Source organism: Schistocerca gregaria, chromosome 3 (assembly GCF_023897955.1).
Source record: "Schistocerca gregaria isolate iqSchGreg1 chromosome 3, iqSchGreg1.2, whole genome shotgun sequence".
NCBI classification, from domain to species: Eukaryota; Metazoa; Arthropoda; class Insecta; order Orthoptera; family Acrididae; genus Schistocerca; species Schistocerca gregaria.
In genome coordinates, this window is record NC_064922.1 from 868,513,834 (window position 1) to 868,536,320 (window position 22,487).

Sequence of the window (22,487 nt, forward strand, 5' to 3'; positions counted from 1 at the left end):
TTTGTACCAAAGATCAAGAGTAATGACGCCAGCCAGAGATAGTTTTACTGTTGACAACACGTGATGAGTGGTGGCGCCCTCTACACGCTCTATATAAACAGGACCTCCATGGCCTAGCAGCCAGTTGTAGACTCACCTCAGATGATGTTGCTCACAACTGGCAACGAAACATCAGGGAGAAGTATTTCTACCATTGGACCACGGCCTCTTAGCCCGGAAGTTTTAATTACTGAAGACGCTGGCCGTGAAAGCCTACACGCTATGCTCTCATTAACTTCCAAAGCAACAGATTCTTTGTGATCTCATGCATTTACTTACTAAAAGAGTCTGTAATGTTGCATTTAGAAACTCAGGGAGTGTACACAATGAAAAGGCATCTTTAGAATGGGAATAATCACTTTGCCTCATTTCATTCTGTTATGTCATATAGGATCATATGCTGGAGAAACTCATCAAACCAAGCAAAAGTTTTTAGTATGCAAAAGTGTGTAATAAGACTCATTTGTGGTGCAAAGAACTTCATATTCTAACCACTGGTTCTTCCTTAATGAAATTTATTGCAAGTAATATGTCTCCAATTCCAACCAATAGCTCAATATGTAGAATCGGCACTAGGAATAAGAACAATCTACATAAAAATGTAAAATCACTCACCTTGGTCCAAAAAGGGATCCAGCATTCAGGAACCCACATTTTCAAGAAATTGACAGCAGCCATTAATAACTTGGTTTCAGGTAAAGCACAGTTTAAACAGAGTTTGAAAGACATTTTAAAAGGCAACTCCTTCTACTCTATTGATGAATGTCTTAATAGGAAATGTTAGACCAACTTAAGTAAAAATGTCTCTTAGCTTTCAGTTTTGACAGCACTTGGTCACAATAGTCAAGATTAGATACACTCCTGGAAATGGAAAAAAGAACACATTGACACCGGTGTGTTAGACCCACCATACTTGCTCCAGACACTGCGAGAGGGCTGTACAAGCAATGATCACACGCACGGCACAGCGGACACACCAGGAACCGCGGTGTTGGCTGTCGAATGGCGTTAGCTGCGCAGCATTTGTGCACCGCCGCCATTAGTATCGGCTAGTTTGCCGTGGCATACGGAGCTCCATCGCAGTCTTTAACACTGGTAGCATGCCGCGACAGCGTGGACGTGAACCGTATGTGCAGTTGACGGACTTTGAGCGAGAGCGTATAGTGGGCACGCGGGAGGCCAGGTGGACGTACCGCCGAATTGCTCAACACGTGGGGCGTGAGGTCTCCACAGTACATCGATGTTGTCGCCAGTGGTCGGCGGAAGGTGCACGTGCCCGTCGACCTGGGACCGGACCGCAACGACGCACGGATGCATGCCAAGACCGTAGGATCCTACGCAGTGCCGTAGGGGACCGCACCGCCACTTCCCAGCAAATTAGGGACACTGTTGCTCCTGGGGTATCGGCGAGGACCATTCGCAACCGTCTCCATGATGTTGGGCTACGGTCCTGCACACCGTTAGGCTGTCTTCCGCTCACACCCCAACATCGTGCAGCCCGCCTCCAGTGGTGTCGCGACAGGCGTGAATGGAGGGACGAATGGAGACGTGTCGTCTTCAGCGATGAGAGTCGCTTCTGCCTTGGTGCCAATGATGGTCGTATGCGTGTTTGGCGCCGTGCAGTTGAGCGCCACAATCAGGACTGCATACGACCGAGGCACACAGGGCCAACACCCGGCATCATGGTGTGGGGAGCGATCTCCTACACTGGCCGTACACCTCTGGTGATCGTCGAGGGGACACTGAATAGTGCACGGTACATCCAACCCGTCATCGAACCCATCGTTCTACCATTCCTAGACCGGCAAGGGAACTTGCTGTTCCAACAGGACAATGCACGTCCGCATGTATCCCGTGCCACCTAGAAGGTGTAAGTCAACTACCCTGGCCAGCAAGATCTCCGGATCTGTCCCCCATTGAGCATGTTTGGGACTGGATGAAGCGTCGTCTCACGCGGTCTGCACGTCCAGCACGAACGCTGGTCCAACTGAGGCGCCAGGTGGAAATGGCATGGCAAGCCGTTCCACAGGACTACATCCAGCATCTCTACGATTGTCTCCATGGGAGAATAGCAGCCTGCATTGCTGCGAAAGGTGGATATACACTGTACTAGTGCCGACATTGTGCATGCTCTGTTGCCTGTGTCTATGTGCCTGTGGTTCTGTCAGTGTGATCATGTGATGTATCTGACCCCAGGAATGTGTCAATAAAGTTTCCCCTTCCTGGGACTATGAATTCACGGTGTTCTTATTTCAATTTCCAGGAGTGTATTTTGTATATGATAAATTTATTAAAAGTGCATAACGAAGTGTCTTTCTGACTGTGTATTAATTCTGTAAATATTAGAAGTTCTAGTTTACTATAATGTATTCACTTATTCTGACAATCTCCGTACAAATGATCAGGGTAGTGAGTATTATATTAAAATGTTTTATGTTTTTTATGTTATATTTTCTGCCTTGTTCCACCCTGCGAGAATCATCTCATTTTTAGGTCTACGGAACAAAATCTCAGTCTAATCTAATCTAACTACAGATGTATCACTATTATCAACTTGGATCCATTCTTATTCTGTATAATGTGTATCGTATACAGCCAAGAAGCATAAATAGTTCTTTGTGTTGATGATGAAAACATTATAATCAACACTAATGGGCATCAACACCTGCAAGTGTAATTAATATTTTCTTGAAAATTACTGACTGGTTCTCTACAAATAGACTATCACAGAATTTAGACAAAAACACAGTATGTGCAATTCAGTACTGCACTAGTCCTCACCACTCTGTTAGGAATAATTGAAGAGGACAAGTGTATAAATGAAACAAATATTGTAATTTCTTAGTTGTTTATATTGATGAACTTGAACCGGAAGTCACATGTTACAGATTTTCTGAAATGTCCAAGCTCTGCAACTTCTGTGTTAAGGATAATATTAGATTTGAGAGATGAAAATCTCAAGAATTTAACTTTACTTTTCCTGTTTACATTCACTAATGTATTATGGTAACTCGACATTGAATAAAAAATTTGTTAATTAGACAGAAGTGTGTGGTCTGCTCTAGAACCTCTTGTAGACAGCTCGTTGAATAGTTTGGCATACTGTCAATCTTTTACAGTAGATTTATTCCCCTATGAAGTTTGTTGCCAACTATCAGTTACAGCTTGAAAACAATGTTACCATTCATAAATATGACACTAAAAGTGGAAATGATTTACACTATCCGTCATTCAGCCTTAGTGTGGCACAGAAAGGAATGAGCTCTTCAGCCATAAAAATCTACCCAGTGATGTAAAGAATTCAATGCTTAAAGAATTTGATGGATACTAAATAACTTCAAATGCAAATTGAAGTCATATCTGCTTGACAACTCCTACTGCATAGAAGAATTACTGAATATGTATTATTGTATGGGGCACTTTCACATGCTACATGTCTGTACACACCACTGAATGAAATACCCATTTAGAACAAGAACAGAAACAGGACAGATAATATATGAGTATTTTCCTTACATTCTTTATGACACTTTGATGGTTGTATCCATAAAACTATCTTTCCAGATGATGTCACAATTTTCTACAGATTTGTCTGTCAATTTGTCACCTGCTATTTCAGCCACAATTCTTTGTTCAAATGTATGCTAACAGATCTCATTATATTTTCAGTCTCCTCATCTGTCGAAGTATCTCATCCAATAGTCATCACACTTTTTTTGGCGTCACACGTGGCAATTCTGGTCTTGTAAAATCACAACAGTAATAGCTTATGGTGCAGCAGTAGCAACAAACTTACTGTGTGGCATAATGGGTAGTGTTTTAGGCTGATGATACCGAGGTCATAGGTTTGAGTACTAGTCAGTTCCTTAGATTTTTTCCTGATGGGAAAGTGAGGAAGGTAGTCTACTCAGCCCTATGAAACCAATTAAAAAGATGCTTAAATAAAAAAGCAGTAAATTTGAGACTGATATCACTAAAGTAGTATTACTTTGAAAGGCTTGCACCATGCTAGGTGACACACAGTGTTTGTTCATTAGCAGAAAAACAATCAGCTGTTACTTTTTTTCAGATTAGAGAGTGAGATGCTTGACTTATTAAAACTACGCATCTTGTTCGTTGCCAAATTCCTGATCAGTTCTGTAGGATTGAGGTCTAGATGGAACGGCAACAACAGGAAGGAGAAAGGTTATGCTCTTTAATTAATGCCAATAGGTCAGCTTTACTTGTCTCTGCATGATAGTCTGAAGTATTTCTGTTATAATCATAGAGGAGAAGTGAACTCAAAACGAAACTCTGCATTCACAGCAATGAAACATTCTCAGACATTGTTGTTTAACAGTATTCTTCACACAGGCAATTTGCAACATTTATTCACAGTGCTGCGTATATGAATCCATAGTTCATCTAAATAAATCGCTGGACACTTTAATTCTGATGTTCCTTTTTTTTTTATTATTTTTTTTTATTTTGTGTAAGAAATCTAATGTGTTTACTCTCCCTGCAAGTACATTCTCTGGGACCATTATGACTTGTTCATTCTGGCATCTTTTAAAATCAAATCCCACAGCTAGAACAGTTTTTCTAAGAGTTTCTTTGCTAGTCTGAAAGTACAGTACCATTCAACAAAAGCTGTGAAGTTCTTTTGCAAGGTTGGTATTCCCTTGTGTTGTTCATAATATGAAAAAAAAAAAGATTGCTGTGTAATAAAAGTAGCTATGTCATCAATGATATATTTATTGTGCGTATTTTACTTTTTTATGGCAGATACTTTTATCCTGCTCCACTCTGTATTGTCCCCCCCCCCCCCCCCCCTCCTGTAATTTGCACATTGTTAACTTCTTAACTTTTGCTTGCCAACATTTGCTTGCACCTTCTGTTGCCTTCTCTGCCGTACAGCTGTGTTGTTCTCAGTGTAAGTAAAATTACTGACATAAGCAGTAAGTACTCATGGCTTTCCACAGAGGTGAGCTAATATGCATGCTACTTTGAACTGAAACATGACTGTATGTAGCAAGGTGACAGTTCTTCTGGAAAACCTAGAATTCTGAGGTAAATACATTTTACCTGGAAAAATCAGAGAAATGTCTGGGAATTTCAGAAAACCTCAGGGAATTCTGCATTTTAACCTAGAATTTCCCCCCCCCCCCCCCCCCCCCCTCCCATGAACCATGGACCTTACCGTTGGTGGGGAGGCTTGCGTGCTTCAGCGATACAGATGGCCGTACCGTAGGTGCAACCACAACGGAGGGGTATCTGTTGAGAGGCCAGACAAACGTGTGGTTCCTGAAGAGGGGCAGCAGCCTTTTCAGTAGTTGCAGGGGCAACAGTCTGGATGATTGACTGATCTGGCCTTGCAACATTAACCAAAACGGCCTTGCTGTGCTGGTACTGCGAACGGCTGAAAGCAAGGGGAAACTACAGCCGTAATTTTTCCCGAGGACATGCAGCTTTACTGTATGATTAAATGATGATGGCATCCTCTTGGGTAAAATATTCCGGAGGTAAAATAGTCCCCCATTCGGATCTCCGGGCGGGGACTACTCAGGAGGATGTCGTTATCAGGAGAAAGAAAACTGGCGTTCTATGGATCGGAACGTGGAATGTCAGATCCCTTAATCGGACAGGTAGGTTAGAAAATTTAAAAAGGGAAATGGATAGGTTAAAGTTGGATATAGTGGGAATTAGTGAAGTTCGGTGGCAGGAGAAACAAGACTTCTGGTCAGGTGACTACAGGGTTATAAACACAAAATCAAATAGGGGTAATGCAGGAGTGGGTTTAATAATGAATAGGAAAATAGGAATGTGGGTAAGCTACTACAAACAGCATAGTGAACGCATTATTGTGGCCAAGATAGATACGAAGCCCACACCTACTACAGTAGTACAAGTTTATATGCCAACTAGCTCTGCAGATGATGAAGAAATTGAAGAAATGTACGATGAAATAAAACAAATTGTTCAGATAGTGAAGGGAGACGAAAATTTAATAGTAATGGGTGACTGGAATTCGAGTGTAGGAAAAGGAGAGAAGGAAACATAGTAGGTGAATATGGATTGGGGCTAAGAAATGAAAGAGGAAGCCGCCTAGTAGAATTTTGCACAGAGCACAACTTAATCATAGCTAACACTTGGTTTAAGAATCATGAAAGAAGGTTGTATACGTGGAAGAACCCTGGAGATACTAAAAGGTATCAAATAGATTATATAATGGTAAGACAGAGATTTAGGAACCAGGTTTTAAGTTGTAAGAAATTTCCAGGGGCAGATGTGGACTCGGACCACAATCTATTGGTTATGACCTGTAGATTAAAACTGAAGAAACTGCAAAAATGTGGGAAATTAAGGAGATGGGACCTGGATAAAGTGAAAGAACCAGAGGTTGTACAGAGTTTCAGGGAGAGCATAAGGGGACAATTGACAGGAATAGGGGAAAGAAATACAGTAGAAGAAGAATGGGTAGCTCTGAGGGATGAAGTAGTGAAGGCAGAAGAGGATAAAGTAGGTAAAAAGACGAGGGCTGCTGGAAATCCTTGGGTAACAGAAGAAATATTGAATTTAATTGATGAAAGGAGAAAATATAAAAATGCAGTAAATGAAGCAGGCAAAAAGGAATACAGACGTCTCAAAAATGAGATCGACAGGAAGTGCAAAATGGCTAAACAGGGATGGATAGAGGACAAATGTAAGGATGTAGAAGCTTGTCTCACGAGGGGTAAGATAGATACTGCCTACAGGAAAATTAAAGAGATCTTTAGATAGAAAAGAACCAATTGTATGAATATCAAGAGCTTAGATGGCAACCCAGTTCTAAGCAAAGAAGGGAAGGCAGAAAGGTGGAAGGAGTATATAGAAGGTTTATACAAGGGTGATGTACTTGAGGACAATATTATGGAAATGGAAGAGGATGTAGATGAAGACGAAATGGGAGATACGATACTGCGTGAAGAGTTTGACAGAGCACTGAAATACCTGAGTCGAAACAAGGCCCCCGGAGTAGACAACATTCCATTAGAACTACTGACGGCCTTGGGAGAGCCAGTCATGGCAAAACTCTACCAGCTGGTGAGCAAGATGTATGAGACAGGCGAAATACCCTCAGACTTCAAGAAGAATATAATAATTCCAATCCCAAAGAAAGCAGGTGCTGACAGATGTGAAAATTACCGAACTATCAGTTTAATAAGCCACGGCTGCAAAATACTAACGCGAATTCTTTACAGACGAATGGAAAAACTGGTAGATGCGGACCTCGGGGAGGATCAGTTTGGATTCCGTCGAAATGTTGGAACACGTGAGGCAATACTGACCTTACGACTTATCTTAGAAGAAAGATTAAGAAAAGGCAAACCTACGTTTCTAGCATTTGTAGACTTAGAGAAAAATTTTGACAATGTTGACTGGAATACTCTTTTTCAAATTCTTAAGGTGGCAGGGGTAAAATAAAGGGAGCGAAAGGCTATTTACAATTTGTACAGAAACCAGACGGCAGTCATAAAAGTCGAGGGGCATGAAAGGGAAGCAGTGGTTGGGAAAGGAGTGAGACAGGGTTGTAGCCTCTCCCCGATGTTATTCAATCTGTATATTGAGCAAGCAGTAAAGGAAACAAAAGAAAAATTTGGAGTAGGTATTAAAATTCATGGAGACGAAGTAAAAACTTTAAGGTTCGCCGATGACATTGTAATTCTGTCAGAGACGGCAAAGGACTTGCAAGAGCAGTTGAACGGAATGGACAGTGTCTTGAAAGGAGGATATAAGATGAACATCAACAAAAGCAAAACGAGGATAATGGAATGTAGTCAAATTAAATCGGGTGATGCTGAAGGAATTAGATTAGGAAATGAGACACTTAAAGTAGTAAAGGAGTTTTGCTATTTAGGAAGTAAAATAACTGATGATGGTCGAAGTAGAGAGGATATAAAATGTAGACTGGCAATGGCAAGGAAAGCGTTTCTGAAGAAGAGAAATTTGTTAACATCGAATATAGATTTATGTATCAGGAAGTCGTTTCTGAAAGTATTTGTTTGGAGTGTAGCCATGTATGGAAGTGAAACATGGACGATAACTAGTTTGGACAAGAAGAGAATAGAAGCTTTCGAAATGTGGTGCTACAGAAGAATACTTAAGATAAGGTGGATAGATCACGTAACTAATGAGGAGGTATTGAATAGGATTGGGGAGAAGAGAAGTTTGTGGCACGACTTGACTAGAAGAAGGGATCGGTTGGTAGGACATGTTTTGAGGCATCAAGGGATCACAAATTTAGCGTTGGAGGACAGCGTTGAGGGTAAAAATCGTAGAGGGAGACCGAGAGATGAGTACACTAAGCAGATTCAGAAGGATGTAGGTTGCAGTAGGTACTGGGAGATGAAGCAGCTTGCACAGGATAGAGTAGCATGGAGAGCTGCATCAAACCAGTCTCAGGACTGAAGACAACAACAAACAACAACCTAGAATTGAAAATGAGTTGTATTGAGTTTATAAATCACAAATTTTAAAATACTTAATATTGTGAAGTATGTTAATTATATGAATATTATTTCATATAAATTGTTGCTGCTTAAAAACTGCTGGGATATACTGCCACCCCCCTCTCCCCCACTCACCCTTTACTTCCATTAGTTTATCAGGAGCTTCTTGACATGATCTTCCTCCTCTCACCTGGAATTCTCAGGTTTTTCTTCTATGTTTGAGTAGCCATGCTGTGTAGTCATGTCACCAAGTTAGTTTCTCCTACAGCCATGTTGCCTTGACGAGTAATAGTTAGATATAAAGCAGTGGGTGCATTTAAAACTAAACAAATAATGTAAGAATTCCAGAATGAAGCCTTAATTCTTCAGTGGAGTACATGCTGATATGAGATTTCATGACATAAAAACTGTGAGCCGAACTCAGACTCGAACTTGGATCCATTGCCTTTTGCAGGTGACTGCTGTACCAACAGAGTTACCAAATAGGGACTCACAACCTGTCATCACGGCTTTACTTTCACCAGCACCTCATCACCTATGTTACAAAATCCACGCAAGTTCTCCTGCAAAACTTGCAGGACTAGCACACCTGGGAGAAAGGATATTGTGGAGACATGACTTAGTCAGAGCGTGGGGATGTTTCCAGAATGAAACCACCATACATCAGAACGTGTGCTGATATGAGACTTCCTAGCATCATTCCCCATAAAAGGCAAAGGCACCAAGTTTGTGCCTTGGTCGAGCACACAGTTTTAAAATGCTAGGAAGGCTCAGTTTAAGAATTCAAGTAAACAGTCATGTTGCTGCTATATTCTTTGCTGAGAAAGTCTACTACAAATCTGACTCATTTCATATTATAACAAAAGGTTACAATATTATGACCCATGGAACATGAAAATAACTACGTAATTAACCAACTAACCACAAAACTTTGTAGCTTAATGTCACTGCTTAAGAATAAGATTATAGCTTGATAAGAATAAGATCTTAGCTTGAATTAGGCTTCGACACTTTTGTAGATGAATACCTGATTACAACTTTTTGCAGTCTTTTGAGTCTTTTTGACAGGTTTGGTAATTGTATTTATTGATCAGGAAATACTTCCACCTTCATCATGGATACATGGAATTAGCAAAATACAAAAGCAGCATGAATGTTTATACTGAAGACAGTAATACAGTAATACAGTGTTGGCTGAAGAAAGATTAATTTATGCAATTTTCCCCTATGAGGCTAATGGATTTACAGTCTCAGTATATTGTATATTAAATGCAATATTGCATGAACATGTTTCTGTTGCACAAGTAATATTCAGTGTGAAATCACAGTTGAATGAGTAGTAGTTATTGAATGAGATCCATGTGGCATAACCTAATAGACACTGATTTAAGTTACTGTGATGATCTTAGGTTATATAACAACATGTAAATGTTATTGCCTAAATACAAAACTGCTTGAAAAACAACAGTAGCAGTAATAAACAAATAAAACTTACTTTTCAGGCTAGAGAATACCTGAGCCAAGCCAACATTGATGAGCTGCTGCGCCCCACAGTGGATTATGTGCACAGCATGAAGTTTGATTCTGGTAACTTCCCATCATCCTTAGGACATGCTGGTTCACTTGGGTCTGATCGACTGGTACAGTGGTGCCATGGTGCTCCTGGTGCAGTCCATCTGTTTGCTCTGGCCTCAGAGGTATGACTACTTCTAGTTTTATGTACATTAATTGAGAACTCTTCCTTCATGCAGAAAATTAAACAGATAAATGATTTAGTATTAGATTAGTAGTGGAGCAGATCAGATTATTTCAGAAATATGTTATGACTCCAGATATACTCTGGATTACTTCTCCAGATGTATCAACTGAAATGGACAGCAGCCTTTACACACACACACACACACACACACACACACACACACACACACAAATAAAGTCTAAGGAAAGTAAGATGTTGATGAGCCCTCCTAACTGACAGGACTGGTGGGACTGACTTTTTCAGTCTACTGACTGGTTTGATGCAGCCCGCCTTGAATTCCTTTCCTGTGCTAACCTCTTCATCTCAGAGTAGCACTTGCAACCTACGTCCTCAATTATTTGCTTGACGTACTCCAATCTCTGTCTTCCTCTACAGTTTTTGTCCTCTACAGCTCCCTCTAGTACCATGGAAGTCATTCCCTCATGTCTTAGCAGATGTCCTATCATCCTGTCCCTTCTCCTTATCAGTGTTTTCCACATATTCCTTTCCTCTCCGATTCTGTGTAGAACCTCCTCATTCCTTACCTTATCAGTCCACCTAATTTTCAACATTCGTCTATAGCACCACATCTCAAATGCTTCGATTCTCTTCTGTTCCGGTTTTCCCACAGTCCATGTTTCACTACACATACAATGCTGTACTCCAGACGTACATCCTCAGAAATTTCTTCCTCAAATTAAGGCCGGTATTTGATATTAGTAGACTTCTCTTGGCCAGAAATGCCTTTTTTGCCATAGCGAGTCTGCTTTTGATGTCCTCCTCGCTCGGTCCGTCATTGGTTATTTTACTGCCTAGGTAGCAGAATTCCTTAACTTCATTGACTTCGTGACCATCAATCCTGATGTTAAGTTTCTCGCTGTTCTCATGTGTACTACTTCTCATTACCTTCGTCTTTCTCTGATTTACTCTCAAACCATACTGTGTACTCATTAGGCTGTTCATTCCGTTCAGCAGATCATTTAATTCTTCTTCACTTTCACTCAGGATAGCAATGTCATCAGCAAATCATATCATTGATATCCTTTCACCTTGTATTTTAATTCCACTCCTGAACCTTTCTTTTATTTCCATTATTGCTTCCTCGATGTACAGATTGAAGAGTAGGGGCGAAAGGCTACAGCCTTGTCTTACTCCCTTCTTAGTACGAGCACTTCGTTCTTGATCGTCCACTCTTATTATTCCCTCTTGGTTGTTGTACATATTCTATATGACTCGTCTCTCCCTATAGCTTACCCATACTTTTTTCAGAATCTTGAACAGCTTGCACCATTTTATATTGTCGAACGCTTTTTCCAGGTCGACAAATCCTATGAATGTGTCTTGATTTTTCTTTAGCCTTGCTTCCATTATTAGCTGTAATGTCAGAATTGCCTCTCTCGTGCCTTTACTTTTCCTAAAGCCAAACTGATCGTCACCTAGCGCATTGTCAATTTTCTTTTCCATTCTTCTGTATATTATTCTTGTAAGCAGCTTCGATGCATGAGCTGTTAGGCTGATTGTGCGATAATTCTCGCACTTGTCAGCTCTTGCCGCCTTCGGAATTGTGTGGATGATGCTTTTCCGAAAGTCAGATGGTATGTCGCCAGACTCATATATTCTACACACCAACGTGAATAGTCGTTTTGTTGCCACTTCCCCTAATGATTTTAGAAATTCTGATGGAATGTTATCTATCCCTTCTGCCTTATTTGACTGTACGTCCTCCAAAGCTCTTTTAAATTCCGATTCTAATACTGGATCCCCTATCTCTTCTAAATCAACTCTTCTATCACATCAGACAAATCTTCACCCTCACAGAGGCTTTCAGTGTATTCTTTCCACCTATCTGCTCTCTCCTCTGCATTTAACAGTGGAATTCCCGTTGCACTCTTAATGTTACCACCATTGCTTTTAATGTCACAAAAGGTTGTTTTGACTTTCCTGTATGCTGAGTCTGTCCTTCTGACAATCATATCTTTTTCGATGTCTTCACATTTTTCCTGCAGCCATTTCGTCTTAGCTTCCCTGCACTTCCTATTTATTTCATTCCTCAGCGACTTGTATTTCTGTATTCCTGATTTTCCCGGAACATGTTTGTACTTCCTCCTTTCATCAATCAACTGAAGTATTTCTTCTGTTACCCATGGTTTCTTTGGAGCTACCTTCTTTGTACCTATGTTTTCCTTCCCAACTTCTGTGATGGCCCTTTTTAGAGACGTCCATTCCTCTTCAACTGTGTTGCCTACTGCGCTATTCCTTATTGCTGTATCTATAGCATTAGAGAACTTCAAACATATCTCGCCATTCCTTAGAACTTCTGTATCCCACTTCTTAGCGTATTGATTCTTCCTGACTAATGTCTTGAACTTCAGCCTACTCTTCATCACTACTATATTGTGATCTGAGTCTACATCTGCTCCTGGGTGCACTTTACAATCCAGTATATGATTTCGGAATCTCTGTCTGACCATGATGTAATCTAATTGAAATCTTCCCGTATCTCCCAGCCTTTTCCAAGTATACCTCCTCCTCTTGTGATTCTTGAACAGGGTATTCGCTATTACTAGCTGAAACTTGTTACAGAACTCAATTAGTCTTTCTCCTCTTTCATTTCTTGTACCAAGCCCATATTCTCCTGTAACCTTTTCTTCTACTCCTTCCCCTACAACTGCATTCCAGTCGCCCATGACTATTAGATTTTCATCCCCCTTTACATACTGCATTACCCTTTCAATATCCTCATACAATCCAATGAATCACACCTGCAGCCATTCACCATTGTGATACCTCCTTTGCAAGCAATTGAGAAAAAAGAATTTATAACAGAGAAAGGCAGTCCACATTGTAATAATTATTTGTTTATTAACCCGGTAACCAGTTTCACTCTAAGTGAACATCTTCAGACAAGAAACTCTGAAATGTGTGACATAATGGGCTGAATGAACATTTTAGGTTCCCTTCTATACTCATAAAGGACATATGTACCTAAGTGGTGTGCTAATTAAAGAAGATGACTAAATGATGGGACATATTGGAAAAGCCGCACTGGCTGGTTCGGAGATACTACTCCTAAAAGCTAACAACTGTGGTACAATTCAATGAGCTAATACCTCTTAACCAAGTAGAACCTTTGCTTGGGCTAGAGTCACTGGACAGTGTAGACCATGAATAGCTTACAGTCTTTGTTCAGTGTCATCTGGCGACACAGGAAAACCTGCTTCAAAGGCATGTTTGGGGGCAAAGGAGATGTCAAAATGGCCGGGGTGGAATAGTAATAAACCCATGTGGCACTTGGGCCACACACTACACTTCACTGCACTAGTCACTCTACATTGCATGTAGTATTCAAAGTGCTGATACCATGAGAGCGAACCTGGCATCCGGCATCAGGCTTTGTACTCCTGTAGTCACGCACAAGTGCCTCAAAGGCACGCGCAACAGGAAGGCGGAGCAGAAAAATGTGGTAGCCCTGTGTGTGTTAAATGAACTGCAACAGAATATTGACACCGAATGCGGTGTAAGAATTCTACTGTTTGCACCTGCCCCACTGAAGAGTGGTAGACAACAATGTGAACCACATGGCGTTTCACGGGCGAGCTGCCGAGAACACAGCTTGGGGGAGGTGTTGCCTAGTCGGAGCAGCACAAGAGACTGCTGCAGCAATGGTATGGTGTGCTTGGTGTCCAATAAGAAAGACCATCTAAGCTCTTCCTCTGACAGAAGTGACCAGCGAGGGAGTTGGAGAGACTGGCTTCTGGGCTGCACAGCCTGTCATCTGCTGCTACAGGTGGAGGCAATGGAACGAGTCACCACACAATCCCTCCCTCTCGAGAGGAAAACACCTTTGCCATCCACTCAGAGGAGTGTTTGAAGCTGAGTGAAGATGTGTGCTGGGGGCATGCACAAGTTGTTGCTGCTGTGCTCATGCTGTGGTTTCTGGTGAGATGAGGTGCATGGGCAGCTCCTGTGCATGGCATTGGTAGCCTGTGAAGTAGTGTCACTGCTCCAATGGGGCAGGTAATAGTGAAAGTGGTGATAGCAATCTGTTGGGAGTGGTGGGTACCTGTGGAGTCAGGAAGCTGTCTGCATCGGTTGGAGGCTGCAAAAGGAGTAGTGCAGTGGCGACATCAGGGTCCCAGGCACTGGGGGATGTGTCAGTCATGTAGGCGGTTGACTGTGGATCAGAGGTGGCATTGGCCAGTGGTGTGTTGGACGTGGCTTCAGGGATGGTGTCAGCTGGTGGCATGTCATGAACAGTAGAGGGGATGGTGCTGTGACTGGGTCCAGTGGTATTCAGGGGCAGCTCCACCTTGATGGTGCTATGCTCGTTGTTTGGGGGTGCCTCTAGGACGCAGGCCAGCTGAGCCTGTGTCTATGGAGATGGTTGTTGCAACACCAAGTGCAGGCCTGAATACTGAGGATGGAGTGGCAGCTGGTATGCATCCACTGTAAAGTGTGATGTGTGTGCATGCTGTGAGGTCACAGTGGATGAATGTACTGTGCTCACCAGGATGTTGTGGAGGCATTGGTCACAGCTGACTTATGGAGCCCTGGATCTGCTGCACAAAACCTGGGATGGTGCTGTCAAGAGGAAGTGGGGTCATTCCAAAAAATCACCAGGAGTGAATGGCTGTCCGTATACCAGCTTGGCAGCAGTAGTCCCCAGGTCGGTTTTGTGTGTGATCTACATGCCTAGAAGTAGCAGGTTTATGGCAGCTGTCCATTCAGACGAGTAAGATGAGAGGGTGGCATTAAGCTTGCAGAGGAACCACCCCGCCATGCCGTTAGCTGCAGGGTTGTAGCTTGTGGCATAGTGAAAATTGGAGCCATGGGTGGCTGTCTGAGATTGGAAGCAGGCCGAGGTGAACTGGCACCTGCAATCTGTAGTGATGTCACATGGGCAACCGAAGCAGTACACCTAGGTCCAAACAGAAGTGGAAGCCACAGTTTCAGCTGAAAAGTCAGGAATAGTGGTGGTCCCCGGCCAGCGAGTAAATCAGTCAGTAAGTCAGTAATTGTCAGCGGGTATCAATATCCATTAGAGAGGGTAGAGGACCAACTATGTTAAGGTGAACGTGTGTGAACTGGTGTTGTGGAGGAGCGGGGGGGGGGGGGGGGGGGGGGGGGGGGGGCAGCCACAACAGAGGAGTGAACATGCTGTCCAACCTCGACACGTTGGATGCCCAGCCAGATGAAGCATAGTTTCATGAGGGTGGCAGAAGTGTGGATGCTGGGTGTGTGAGGCTGTGGACGCAGTCACCTGTCAGGTTTTGGAAGATGGGAGGGAGAAGGGGGTGAGGGTGATTGTTGGAACCATCAGGTTGTAAAGAACCCATGACGATGTCACACCAGATCTTACAGTCAGAGCCAGGTATGGATCTTAGTTGATGGTTGATGCAGGGCATGGGCTAGGTCCCGATCCTCCTCTTGAGCAGCATCCAGGACATTGTAGTCTAAGGTCTGGGTGATGGCGCAGGAGCAGCTAAGGCAAGTCCACAGTGTTATCAATGCCTTTAATGTCGGTAGTAGTGAATTGTGTGGTATACTCCTGTAGCATAAACTGTTGAGCAGAGATCTGGTGTATGTCTTTCCTGCAAAAACCAGAGGAGACAGGCTGATGGTCTGTGAAGACATAAAAACGTGTCCCTCAACCAAAGATCGGAAACAGCAGTCATCTTTGTGGACTGCGAGCAGCTCATAGTCATGTTTGACCCAACAGCATTGAGCATCAGACAGCTTGGGCGAAAAGAAGGCAAGTGGTTGTCATATGTTGTCCACGTATTGTTGTAGGACAGCCCTGATAGACATTCTGGCTCATGACCACCACTATTGTGAGGGGGCCATTACAGTGGGAGTGGGCCAAAAGGGTCGCATTGGCGATGTTCCATTTTGTTTTTTCGAAATTCTTGATCATGGCCTCAGTCCAAGGGAACACCTTGTTGCCTTTGTTTTTATCACCACAGAGTGCTGTACTGAGGGGCTCTTAGGTGGCAGCAGCATCCTTACAGTGACGCCAAAAAAGGTGACCATGCCAATGAAATGCCAGAGGCCTTTGAAGGTAGTTGGATGTTTAAAGTCTGCTACTGCCTGTACTATCTTGGAGAGGGGTTGGGAGCAGGTAGCAGAGACTAAGTGTCTGAAGAATTCTATCTTGCTCACTCTGAAAATGCATTTTGCCTTGTTGAGGATCACTCCAGTTTTCTGTAGGCAGGAAAACATTTTGCCTAGGTGTTGGTGATGTTCAGTAGGGTCTGTCGAGTAAATAAGTATATCATCTAGGTTGGAAGAACACTCAGGTGTGCCCCAGAAGATGATGTCCAAAAATCACTGTCATGTTTGTGTGGCGTTGCAGAAGCCAAATGTCATGAGTACACTCTCAGACAGGCTGAAAGGCATGATTGTTGCTGTTTTCTCAATGTCCTTTGGGGTTACCGGGATTTGCATGTAGGCTTTAGTGCAATCTACTGAAGCCCAGTGGCTTGTGGAAGAGCAAAGTAAGCCGGTGGCAAGCAGCTCTTTGAACTCCTATTGCGTGATTTTGTGCCTGTGAGGGGGAATGGGACGGCACAGCAGAAAACCAGGGAGCCAGGGGTAGTGGTGATCTATTGCACAGTGTTGTGCTGAACATTCTGGGGGTCGCTGATTGGCTGGATGATTAGTGGAAATTCTGCAAGGAGCTGAACATATGAGCCTGAAACTGCCAGCTGTTTCACAGCAAAGCATGTGGCAGGGCAGGAGCTGCAGCAGACAGTGTTACCATAGGTACTGTCAACCTGATGGTGCTTTGCTACATCGGCCAGTACGCTGTAATAATCAAGAAAGTTAGCACCCAGAATCAGGTCAGTAACATCTTCAACCATAAAGGCCCATGGGCGTTGCGAATGGCTGATTTTTTGGTGGCAGGTGGCAGTGGTGAGGAGGGGTGAGAGGGGGGGGGGGGGGGTGGCAGCTGGTATTTAGGAGTAGTTTGGGTGGAATATGGATAAGTCAGAACTGGTGTCATTGAGGTAGTGGATAGGGGGCTAGCATCAGTCAAATCCCATATGAATAAGTGCTGTGAAGTGGTATAGCAACTGGGTGTGCCTACTACCCGTGGTTGTTGGGGTATGGGGACCAGGAGCACAGATGTCTGCAGTTGGTCACGTTCTTGCCAAACCTCTGATGGTACCAGAGCTGTGCCTTGTTCACTGTGACCTTGGTTGTCAGAGGGGTATTTATAACTGCACTGGCAGGGGTGGCTGTTTTTGCCTGGGCCGGCATTGTATGAGTGAGTGTGAGACTGGTCAGTGGCAGGTGCATGAGGCATAGACAGACAATGCTGGTGGTAAGTGTTGCCATCTTAGAGCTCAGGCACATCAGAATCTGGTAGAGGTCTGGGGCCTGCATGCTAGAGGTTTTGGGCCTGCATGCTAGAGGTCTGAGGCCTTCATGCTAGAGGTATGCGATCTGCATGCTTGGCAGAGGGTCATTAAGAGCAGGTGGCACACGTGAAAACCCACATGTGGTGGCTTAGAGGTTTTGAACAGTTTACCAGCCAAGGTCATTGAATTTCCTAATGATAAATGAGTGTGTGAGGCTAGGGCAGCCTGCATGTGGATGGGAATGCACACAAGCCAGCAGTTTAAGAGCAGGCCTTGGCGGAAGATGCAGTTTGGTGAGTGCTCAGATGTGATCCAGCAAGGTTAGTGTAGCTGCTGGAAGGGGGTGGGTGTGAAATAGCATCCCAGACTTGGTCACTGGTGTTCAGGTTTAAGTGGGCAACAACAAACCTGAATTTTGTTGCATTGCTCATGATAGGGAAACATGCAAAAACTGCCTTGTGGAAGCAAACCACAGATGTGGGTCTCACAGGTTGAAGGGGGCAAGTGCCAGGGGGGAGGGTCCATAGATTTGGCTTGTGCTGGGCACACTGTCCCGTTGGTCAGCTAAGCCAAGTGGTTCTGTAGTGGTGACAGTTGTGTGTGAAGTTCCAAGATCTCCGAAGTGCTTGTAGGTGCTGTGGCGGGAGGGATAAAAGGGGGCTGCTGGATAGAGAGCCCATTGGGCATGACCGCTGTAAGGGTGGGAAAATGTGACAGCGACATTGTGACTTAACAGTACATGCAGTGTGTCGCAGAATGTGGGGTTGTGCTGGCAAGCAATATTGTGGAGAAGTAGGAAGGCAGGGGACACACACACAATGTGGACTGCTCAACACAATCTTCGTCGTGTGTTATTGCAGGAAGGAGTGTTCTGTATGCCGCATCATAACACTGTGGCTCGCCCGGGCGGAGGGATGTGGAGGGGAAGGTGGTACACAAGTGTGGACAGCATATGCAGAGGAGTGCAGGGAGAGATACTGGAGAGGAGCAGTGATGTGCACAAAGGGAGGACATGTGAGCATGTGTGGAGGGGTGCAGGAGAAGAGCGGTGGTGTGTGCGGGGGGTAGTGTATGATAGTGTCTGTATAGGGATGCAGAAGGGGTGGAGAAGGCAAGGAACGGGTGAAGGTGCAAGCAGGACATGTCTGGCCAACCTAATGGGAACTGAATTCGTGACCATGTGAGGTGTGCTAATCATAATAATAAGAAAGAAAAACCAGCATTTTCTGGTAATGAGGCTCAGCACTTTGGTTTAGAGGGGTTCACCAGTGAAGGAATGTTTTAGGTTCTCGTCTGTACTCCGAAGGGGCATAGATATCTAAGAGGTGCTCTGATTAAAGAAGATCTCAATAAGCAATGTGGCATGCTGGAAGAGCTGTGTGGGCTATTCTGACATGTTATTCCTAAAAGCTAACAACCACCATAAAATTCAGTGAGTTAATACCTCTTAATCAAGGAGGCTCCTCACTCAGGGTGGAGTCTCTGGATGGGGTGGACAAATAAATCTGCACGGTACTCCTGGCATGCACTGCAGTTCACTGCAATAATTACACTACATTGCATATAGTATTCCAAGTGCTGATACTGGGAGGGTAAACCAGGTGTCCAGCATCAAGTTTTGTATGCCTGTAGTCAGTGGAAACACCTTGAGGAGACACAGCTCAGGAAAGCAGCGTGGAAAAACGAGTAGCACCCTGCATGTTAAACAAATTATGACAGAACAATGACACCAAATGTGGCATAAGAATTCTGCGGTTCACACACACCGCGCCTGGTGAAATGTGGCAGATGACGATGTGAGCCATGTAGCATTTTGTGAGCAAGGTTGCTGAGAGCATAGCTATGAGCTGTTTCCTAGTCGGAATGGAACAAGATAGTGCTCAAGCGGCAGTTCAGCATGCATAGCATTCAAAAAGTGTGGCCATCTAAGCTCTCTCTCTGGCGGAAGTGATCATTGAGAGTGTTTGGGGGTCGGTTCCCAGTCTGTGCAGCGCGTCATCTGCTGCTACAGTTGGAGGCAATGAAAGGAGTCACAACAGTGCTATGTGTGACAAAACTATTCATGTTAAAAATAGTGATTCAAGCAACATAGTTACAAAAATAAATTGATATGACCTCTGTAGCTGGTTCACAAGGCTGCTGTGAATACCAACAGGTACCAATCACCAACTGCTGACTAGCTAGCAAACGCCAGACATTATAAAGGGGGAAGCTCCAATCACCTTTCCCCACATGATGGGTAATAGAAATGATTAAAATTCACAAATAATGTGTAAACAAATAAAGAAAAACCATACTGTTCATGCAAATGGAATGCTATGTTACTTAAAACCTGCAAATACACTTTAAAAAGCATAAAAGTCCGATGGTGGTAACCAGAAGATAAAAACACTGCCTCTTTTGTGTACTTGTAGAATTATTTTATAATGTACACAGTGTTAGTGTGTCTAGCATAGATGTTACTATCAGCCAATCAAAGATTACACTGCACTGCCAGACACCAACAGTTGCCATGGAGATGCACACCCACTAGTACTGCCATCCAAGGGATGAGTTGTCCTGCAGGCAGGCCATTTGAAACAATGTGTTTTCTGTTTCACACTCAATGTTAGTCAGTGTTTATCCACAAAACTTTTACAAGCAAATACAGACATTCTATTTATTAAAAATATCAAGAACAGTTTAAAAAAAATTATAAGATTATAATAAAGGGCCTATCAAAACACTGCCATTAGTCTAGTATTCAAATAAACTATTCAAGTTATTTTTATGTTGCAGCAGTAACTGACGTGAAAGTTCCACATTCAAATAAGAAGCTAATATATTATGTAGGACCTAAATGGTTATAACAAAAGATGCAAAAGAGTCACGTAAGCACCATAGTGGCAACTAGTCACACTCGTGCCAGTGTAACGATGTGTAACATCCAAAATTTTGCAGTAGGAAAACAAGGTGTGACTCCACAGTCTAAAACACAACCTCAGTACTTGCTTTCATAGACTCACATCAATGTAGTATTAACTTGTTTTACAATATAGTAAAGTCAAAAAAACTATCTAGCTGTGATAGTAGACATCTGACGTTAAGAATTTAGTTAAAACTCTGTTGCTTTAAACATACTATACACTATTTACATTCCAAAAAATGTACGAAAAGTAAAAAACAAAAACAATAAGTAAAACACAGAAGAGCAGTCAGTCCAAGCTATAACAATTCATCAAATAAATCATAAGAACATTTTTCTTTAAAGGTAGTAGGCTTTTTGGAGCGTTATTCAGAATTTTTATACTGTCGTTTGTGAAATGTACTGATTGCTCACTCTTTAACAGGTGCTAGATATAGATTTATAATGGTAACACCTGTGGTATGTTCTTTGAAATGGATATTTAAATTGCAGCCTGTTTGTCTTATGTATAGTTTTTCACAGTTGTTACATTTAATTTTGTAAGCTTGGGCTGGTAAAACTTGTTCTGGTGGTTACCTACAGTGTATTTCAATTTTGTGTAAAGGGAAGCTCTAGTGACACAACTTTATTTATACTTTTCTTTCCAAATAACTGACTTATTGTGAGGGTTTGATGGCCTTGAGTTGCAGGCGGTTAGCCTAAGTGGTTACGGCGATCACTCGCGTAAGCTAGGAAATATGGGTTCGAGCTCTGGTCTGGCACAAATTTTCATTGTTGTCATTCTCTTATACAGCTAATGGATGTTCATATTCATAACTGTGAATACAGTTCATGTGTATCATAATGGCTGTAGTCGCCACAGTGCCTGTTCCTTTGGACATGCATACATGCCCAAAGAAACATTGTGTCGTTCTTCTCAACACAAGCATTGCAATATCATCATATCTGCTAGTGTCCCAAAGTGAGAGCTACCCATAGTCAGTTGATTTCTGTCTTATCATTGAAAGAACAATAGTTAAAGTTCAACACATTTTCTAGCAAAACTGTAAATTCTACTATTCATTCTTTTATGTTTCAACAAATTATATGTGTATGGTCTCTTTAATACAGTTGTTAGTATAAAGGTTTTTAACATCTAACAACATAAACTTTCTGTCATCTGGAATGTCAATATTAAAGACAACATGGGCTAGTTCATAGGTTTTTGGTACCTGAATGTTTGTTCTTAGTAGCATACTACCTTTAATATATTATTTAATTTCTTATTTAGTTTATAAGAGGGGATAATTATTGTTCTTTACAGTCAATGCAATCCAGATAACCATTACGTGCAATTTCGGTTGAGTTTTCAGTGTAGGCAGTTGTGGACTCATCAATTTTAATTCATATTTCTCGTTTGGCATGATCGTAAAGTTACTGTCATCTATTAGCTTTCTGATTTTTGTTTGGAACTTCTTGGTGAGGATGTATTGCTATTTCATAAATGCCATTTTTATTCAAAAGTGTACGATTGCACTAATATAATTATCCTCTCTGATAATGACAAACAAATTGCCTTTGTTCATTTTAGTGACCACAGCTCCACCAACTTAATTTATTATTTATGCTTTTTAAGGTTATAACATCATTATTAAGTTTTCATTTACTTTTTTTCTATTTTGATAAATTGTAAGGCGATTTTGAAGTGATTGAATTTACCTAGTTTTTCTGTTGTAGTGGCTACACTGAAATCTGCAGTGATGTGTCTTACTTTATTTTCCTTTATGTTTGGTGTGATATTGTATTTCAGAGCTTTATGGTTTAGTTGAGTTTCTTTCTTATTAAACTGGATTTAAGAGAGGTTCATGGTTCCTGGATAGCATTCATTCATGTTTCTAACACTGACATGTGGTTTTTAATCAGTATTAATCTGCAAATTAAGTTTTTGAAGATGTATATCTCGTTTGGAGTCCCACATGCTGTCTATCTACGCATTT

At 42.4% G+C, this 22,487-nt stretch overlaps 1 protein-coding gene across 1 annotated transcript in view; it reads left to right on the plus strand.

Moving 5' to 3' along the window:
• The window catches only part of LOC126354894 (lanC-like protein 2), a 143,858-nt gene that overhangs the window by 86,526 nt on the left and 34,845 nt on the right, over positions 1 to 22,487 (plus strand). The window contains exon 6 of the mRNA XM_050004952.1: positions 10,010 to 10,204. Coding sequence (XP_049860909.1) covers positions 10,010 to 10,204 — 195 coding nt within the window. The remainder of the gene's footprint in view (positions 1 to 10,009; positions 10,205 to 22,487) is intronic.